Here is a 7,867-nt window from a genome sequence, read left to right on the forward strand (position 1 = left end):
CCGTAGCTGGTAACAGAACTAGATGCTATGCCGATAGGCTGCAAGTGAGGTTAGTAGTAGGAATAGGGCATTAATGTCCTACCGGCGCGTTATCGTAAAGGGCCGCTGCTAGTGCGTTAGACAGGACCGCTCGAGCAATAGGACCGGTCGGTTATCGTCCGGTGCACCGGTACTGCTAGCGAGGAGTCTTTCCTATGCGATGCAGCGGATCTAGTCTTAACTGTAGACCGGGAGAACTCTATGCTCTGCAATATGTCGCATTATATCGGGAATCGTACGTCGTTCCTCTGTGTTTGTGTCTCTGTCCGGGGACCGGTCTTGACTCTCCTTATCGCTTTCTCTAGTAACCTTAAGGCTCTAGTTACGGCAGAACTAGCGGAGCGTTTGACCGGTCCCCTGCCTCTCTAGACTGGCGCTATCTCCTATTGCCTGGGAACACTTGCAGCCGCTACAGCGAAAGGCTCTTTGGAGTGTCCGAATAGTATAGGGAGTTGTAGTGTTCCTTACCTCTTCGCTCTTATCCTAATCTGTCCCTCTGCTACCTCGTACGCTCGACCGGTCGCTGCTAGCATGCGACGACGAATCGTCCTCGACGTCTCCTTCTTCTTCTTCTCCTACGTCGCTATCGGCAAGCGACCGGTCGTTAGGATCCTAAGGAACGGGCGCCTCTATCTCGGGCTCGTCGATGACCGGTGTTATAGTGTGCCTTGTCCCTGCCCTCTCGTCCTCGTCGGTAGCGCTACTACCTAAAGTAACTGACCGGTCGCTACGTGTATCCGAAAAGTCGTCCTCGACGTAATCCTCTTCTTGCTCCTCTTCTTCCTTGTCTTCTTCTACGCGAGCGGTAAGCGACTGGTCGTCGAGGTCGGAAGGGTTAAGGTCCTAATTTGTCTCGAATTCGTCGATAACCGGTGATAGAGGGCCAAGCTCCTGGTCCGACTCGAACTCGTCGATAACCGGTGATAGAGGGCCAAGCTCCTGGTCCGACTCGAACTCGTCGATGACTGGTGACTCGAATTTGTCGATAACCGGTGGTAGAGGGTCGGGCTCCTGGGCTGTTTTAGATTCGTCGATGACCGGTGGTAGGGGCATGGCCTGCTGGTTAGCGCGGATACCCGTCGCTGCGATGCCTCCAACGAGGGTGTTCCAGTCGGACTCGTCGACTAGTCTATGTGGTAGCGCTGCGTGCGAAGGAGGTTTAGGAGCGATTTTCCGAGGGCTCCTCTTAAGGATAGCTGTCTCCGGGGCGTCTTCTGCGAGCTCGGTCGGACAGTGCTGCTGCTGCTGCGCCGCGCTCGCTGCGACGGATGGTCCTGCGACGACAGATAGTCCGGCTGCGACCGGTGCCTGCGGTTGTGGGGTGTCTGCGAGAGCATCCTGTCGTCGCCGTGCGCGAAGCTCTTGCTAAGTCTGCGACCGACGTTCGTAGGTAGCGGCATCGAAGGCGGCTTGCGACCGCGGAGACCGGTGAACCGCTCGCCTAGGCATCGCTTAAGGCAGCCTCTCGCAGGAGGGAATTAAGTAAGAACCGAAGCTGCACTAGGAGTGGGGCGGTATGCGGGTGCGTCCTCGTCGTCTCGGTGTAGGAAAAAGTGAGGGTGTGGACCCCGCGACCAGTGGACGAATTAGCGGTCGCGAAAGGCGGCTTCAGATCGCTGGACCAATTAGCGGTGCCGAAAGCCGGCTTCAGCTTGCGGAGACCGCCCAACCCCAACCCCAAACTGCCTTATGGTAGAAATCGGCGCAAAAGTGGTGGTCGTAGGTCTGGTGTTCCAGATTCTCGTCTTTGCTCTGTTCATTAGTGCGGCAGTTACACTCTACCGACGCTATAAGTCGCAGGTCGGACCCGATTCCGGGCTGCTCGAATAGAGAAGATACTTGATCTCGCTTCTGACTGCCAGCAGGTGCATCGTTATTCGCAATATTGTACAAGTAGTCGAGTATGCTTAAGGCCCGGACGGCTCCATTGCATCGCACGAAGTCTTTGTATATCTTTTTAATACATTGTTAATGCTGTGCGCGGTAGTCCTTATACTAGCGTTACATCCCGGCTACTTGTAACGCTCCTCGCAGCGGAAGTTAGCTATAGACTTCGAAAGAAACAGTATCATCACGACAGAAACCAGTCTTATGCGGGAGACAACACTTAAGGGCTATCGACCTAGGCCGTACTCTTATCCGAGGGATAGGGATTAAGCCCGGAAAGCATGCATATCCGAGCTTTTTATAGCGTGCTTAAGAGCGAGAGACCAGTAACGACGTCACTAGCAAAATAGTAGAGGGATTAGTCCGAAGGTCTTGTCGATACGGCTTTTGTCGGAAGCAAAGTCGCCGAGATAATGTCGAGTAGCCAGAAAATTCGCAATAAGTACCGCGATTGAACCGTCTCTATAGCTGCGTTCGACCTTCGCCGGATCTAACAAAGGGATAAAGCCTATTTTGCCGAGCGGTGCTTAAAGAGTTGGCCCGAAGGGCTAAGACGCATTCGGCATAGCACCGGCTCCGGCCGAAAGTTTAGGGTCGATGTAACGATGCTTGGCGTTTGACTTTATTCACTTTACTATTGTTCTAATTGTAGTAGCCTTTCTTTTCTATAGTAAGCGCGCTAGTTATAAAAGAAAAGGGAGCACAATATAGAGAAAGTTAATAATAGGAAGAAACGTAAACGAGAAATCTAAACTTCTCCTCTAGCTTGTAATGTTTTTAATCCTATAAGTAACTACTACTACTACCTCTAACTCCGCCGCCGCTACTATAGGTAGCCCTCCCTCCCGCTTTTCGCTATCGCGAGCCGTAAGTAATTGTAGTAGAGTAGTAGTATAGGTAGCGCTAACTATAGTAGAATACCTTCTATAAGAGCGACGCCGTTTAGCGTTACCGTCGCCGCGAGCGTAAGTAATTTAATCTAGCGACCCTTATTATAGTATACCGAGACTAACCTTTATATAGAAGAGAGGATAAGACGCGGCGCTACCGTATTTACTGCTCTATAAGTTATTAGTCCTTTGTTTTCTAAACCGCTACTATAGCTTATAAAAGAAACAAAACTAATATCTAATAGCCGCGCCTGTCGTACCGCGCTACGGTACTACCTCCCTCCCCCTCCTCCGGCTCCCGCTCCTCTAATCGTCGCTCCGGTCCTAACTACTATCGCTGCCCCGGCCCTAGCTCTACTACCTCCGGCTCCGCTAGCGTATACCGCCCTAGCGCCCGCTCCTCTAGCTCCGGTCGAGTCTTCTTCCGCCCCTACTCCGGCTCTACTAGCTCCGGTCGAGTACGGCGACGACGGGCCTACCGGGTAAGAACATCCTTCTCTTTAACTCTTTACTAGTCTACGAGACTTTAAGAGCTTTATAAGCTATAAGACTTTAAGAGTAGATATATTATAAACGGCTATAGATTAGAGAACCGTAACTAACTAACTACGTAGCCTTAACGACGACGACGACGACGACGACGGCATGTTCGTAGCGCCCGGGTAAGCATTTCCTTTATAAAGCGGTATACGCTACTTAGGAAATAAATGCTAACCTATATATAGCCCCTCTCCTTCGCCCGCGCCCGCGACTCCCTCCGGCGCTAGTACTAGTACTCCCGTTACTCCTCGGTCGCGTAGCCGTCCGCTCGGAAGCGGTACCTTCGCGTACCGTCGCCCGTAGTAGGCGGACACTTAGGTATATATTCCTTTCCCTTATAAAGTAGTAAATGCTACTTAGAAAAGAAACTAAGCTAACTCGCGCGTATAGTAGTCGGTAACGCTAGCCCGCTAGGCTTAGGCGACCGACGCGGTGCGCCGCCGTACTACCTATATTAGGCTCCGCTAGGAAACTAGAGTCTAGCGGGTGCCGGCGTACGCGCTATACGAGAGGGCCGGCGAGGCCGACCGTTACTTTATACTAGCGACCGGGTAAGTAATTTATTTATCTATTACTATATAAAAGAACTATTACTAACTAGCGCGCGTATAGTAGAACCTACGGCAATTACCTATAGAAGAACTTACCTATAGGCGGATACTAGTAGAAGCATTAGCGGCATCGGCGCCCGATCCTACTAATTAGCGGGCGGGTGACCGTATAAGACCGCGTTAATTATTAACGACAGAAACGCTTCCCTTCGGGGTATAAGACGTACGAATAAATACTAGTTTCGCTCTCGTATATGTATTTCTAGTCTTAGTCTTAGTCTTAGTCTTAGTCTTAGTCTTAGTCTCGATATTAGCTACATTAGTCTCCGTCTATTTCTTTTATAAAGTATAAGCGTCGCTTAAGAAAAGAAAGTAGTAGAGATTAGAAGGTCCCTCGAGGAGGACGGAACGCGTTGTTGTTACCTAAAGGCTAACTATACTAAACATCCGAGCGGTAGGTATCCGCGATAGTAACTCGCTACGCTAATCTCCTATTCTAGTCGTACGCTCGCATCTCGGCGACAATCCTACTACCGGCCGTAAGCCGCTCTAAGTCGAAGGTATCCTTAAATAGTAGATTATCTAGCTTCTTATTACGCGAGATAGCGACGTAGAATAACGGTACGTTCTTACGACTATTAGAGATATTAAGGACAGCCTTCGATAGTATTATACCCTACGCCTTATAAACGGTAATAGCGTACGCGAGTCGAACGGGGAACTAGGTACGAGTACGAGTTTCGCCTTTATAGAAAAAGGAGCGCTAGAATTATTATTAGTAAGGGCGGATTTCTTTTATAAGGTAAGGGCGTAGGCTTAGAAAAGAAATACGAACCTAGCTTCGGAAGATAGGAATTACGGCATACCGAGATCTACGTAAGGAATACTCCTTAATATATAGACCGTCGTAGGTCGCTCGCGGCATAGTAACGAGAAAGTAATATAGCTAATCCTATAGCTCGGACGACATTAGCGTATTGTTTGTTTGTTTGTTTGTTCCATTTACGTCCTTTCGGAGTCCAAGACTATGTAGGACGGCCTTGCCCTAAGGGCAAGGCAGTAGATCTATTTACAATCAAATTCTTCGGTATTCTTTAACCTTAGGGGAAACCCCGTGCCTAAGGCAATGCTAAAGGACTTTAAACAAATGCGAGACAAAGGAAATCAAACGAGTGTTACTACGGCCCAAGGCTGTAGAATTTTCGCGCCAAGCTTTTTGCAGAATTTTCAGCGGATCCTTCCGCTTCGCACGTACGTACGCTGCGAATTCGAAAGAGATACAGCGTAAGGCGATGTAGCGCAAAGGCGCAAAAAGCAGCTGTCTAACTTGCTGTCTTCTCTTGTCCTTAATATGCCTTTGTGGAACTGTATGCCGCTTCCAAACGTATATAGCTATGTAGGTTAATCGTAGAGTTGTAGATTCCACCGTTGTTCTAACTCTTTAAAGTGACGGCCGAACAGACTGCACCTTTACGCAGTAGCCGTTGTAAGTACCTTCCTCGGAAGGGAAACTAAGACAGTCTGGAAGAAACCTCCTCGAAAACCTCTCGAATCCGCCCGAAATCCTTCTCGAAATCCGCCTCTCGAATCCGCCTAAAATCCTTCTCGAAATCCGCCTCGAAATACAAGTACAGAATAACAGTACGATTCGAACGAATAGCCCTCTACGCTACGAACAAGAAGAAGAAGAAGAAGAAAAAGAAGCAGTCTACTCTGCCCTATACGCGCACCTCCTCGAAATCCGAACCGAAGCACTTTAAAGAGCTAGAACAGTTGGTGGAATCTATAACTCTGCGATTAACCTGCGTAGCTATATGCGTTTAGAAGCGGCATATAGTTCCATAAAGGCGTATTAAGGACAAGAGAAGGCAGCGAGTTAGATAGCTGCTTTTGTACGGCATTTTGTATAGCATTCCTCTCTCTCTTTTTTAAATTCGTAGCGTACATGCGAAGCGGAAGGATCCGCTGAAAATTCTGCAAAAAGCTTGGCGCGAAAATTCTGCAGCCCTAGCTACAGACAACGACACGCGAAAATTCTGCAGCCCCGGCTGTACGACACTCGTTGGATTTCCTTTGTTTTGCGCTGCTTTTAAAGTCCTTCGGTAGATTCTGCTTTGCAGATTCTACCTTAGGCACGGGGTTTTCCCCTAAGGTTAAAGAATACTGAAAGAATTTGATTGTAAATAGATCTACTACCTTACGCGTAAGGCCGTCCTACATAGTCTTAGACTCCGAAAGGACGTAAATGGAACAAACAAACAAACAAAACAAACAACAAACAAAAGTAGGCGTCCGATCGGTAGGACGTTAAAAGGCTACGCTACGACGTAGGAGACGTAGGCGACTAGCGAGGCCCGGACTAGCTCCGCACCGGACGATTAACTCTATCCGGAAGGCCTAGCGGTAGATGTAAGGCGTATACCCTAGATCTACGGCTACTTCCTCTTAAAGCCGGGGAGCGGGAGGAAGAAAACTAGTACCTCTATAGAGTAGTAGGAGGCTTAGAGGAATACGAAGGCGACGGCGTAGTAGGGGAGAGGAGTAGACGACGACGATCGCTAGAGGAGGAATTCTAGCTAAAGGGAAGACGGCTCTCCCTAAACCGTTTAGGAAGTACTTATAGACTAGTATATAAGCGGCTCGATTAGAATCGAATGTCTCCAATAGTAGATATACTAGACAGAGGGAGGATAGAGCTCTACCGGACGGTCTTAAAGTGGGATATTCCCCCTTAACAAGACGGGGTTATAGTTTCGGGCGGATAAGGAGACGTATACCTCGTCCGTTACCTAGGAGGTTTAGAAACCTAAGGTACGATAGATAGTAAGCGATTACCGGAGCGATATTTTACGTTAGGATGCGGATTAGCCTATCGGTAGTCTCTCTTTTTAGCGGTTTAGTTAACTCGGGAGATAGTTAAAAGGACACCGTAAAACGTAGTTAGGCTAGGAGTAGCTACGGTGCCGTATATCGCGAGGCGCTTTACGTAGGAGCGTAGGTCTGTTTCCTCCCCTCTAAAGACGGCTAAAAGAGCCGGTAGTAAGGGCTTAGATGGGGCTTTAGTTTAGATTAGGTGCAAAGGTAGACTAGCCTATATAAACAAGTACAATAAACCCCTAACCCTAACCCTAGGGACTTTAAGAGATATTTTTTTAGATAGAAGTAATAATTTAATAAGTCTTAATACTAGTAACTTAGATAAAAATAGAGATTCTACTACGTTAGATACTAGTACTATAAGATTTCTACCTATTAGACTTACTCGTATAATAGTCTATTATATTACTCTAGTAATACCGCTAATAGAGTACTTAAGAATAAATTATCTTAAAATAGAAGTAATCGAGACTCGGCTATTCTTTAAGCTTTATAATAAAAATATCTCTAGTACTACTTTAAGTAAAGCTTTAAAGGAGATAACTAAAGAATACTTTACTAAAGGAATTAGTATTAAAGACTATAGACATTTAATAACCTATATAATTAAAGAGCGTATACTTATAAATAAGCCCGAACTTTTAAGTCCTAGATCTAATAAGAGAACGGTTAATTCCTTAGCTAATAAACAAGATAATATAGAAGATATACTAGCGGGACATTCTACTAAAATAGCTAATCTTAACTACGCTAGAGAGTCTAATTACTTTAATAATAAAACAAGAGATACTACGAATAGAAGCCTAGAATTTTCGAAGCTATTCTTTAATTACTTTAATCTTTTAGAAGATAAAACAATAAAGTCTATTATAGAAGATAAGAAAGAGTATATTTCTAATATTAAAAGCTATAAGAATAAATTAGAAGTTATAAGTAATAGCTCGCTAAATACTATATCTACTATCGATTCGAGTAGTATAGATATTAGTAATAATTCTAATAAAGAGACTCTTACTATAACTAATATTTTAGAGTCTAATAAAGATACTAAGAGTACTAAAAGTACTAGCTCTAATAATTCTT

At 46.3% G+C, this 7,867-nt stretch overlaps 1 protein-coding gene across 1 annotated transcript; it reads right to left on the minus strand.

Annotated features, from left to right (window-relative positions):
• Nucleotides 1-4,403: 4,403 nt before the first annotated feature.
• On the minus strand, nt 4,404-4,583 carry MYCGRDRAFT_50260 (uncharacterized protein; the record flags this gene model as incomplete). Its single annotated transcript, XM_003848205.1, has 1 exon — nt 4,404-4,583. A coding segment is annotated over one exon (180 nt), but the record flags the coding sequence as incomplete, so codon positions are not given.
• Nucleotides 4,584-7,867: the final 3,284 nt, after the last annotated feature.

The sequence above is a fragment of the Zymoseptoria tritici genome, chromosome 12 (genome assembly GCF_000219625.1).
Source record: "Zymoseptoria tritici IPO323 chromosome 12, whole genome shotgun sequence".
NCBI classification, from domain to species: Eukaryota; Fungi; Ascomycota; class Dothideomycetes; order Mycosphaerellales; family Mycosphaerellaceae; genus Zymoseptoria; species Zymoseptoria tritici.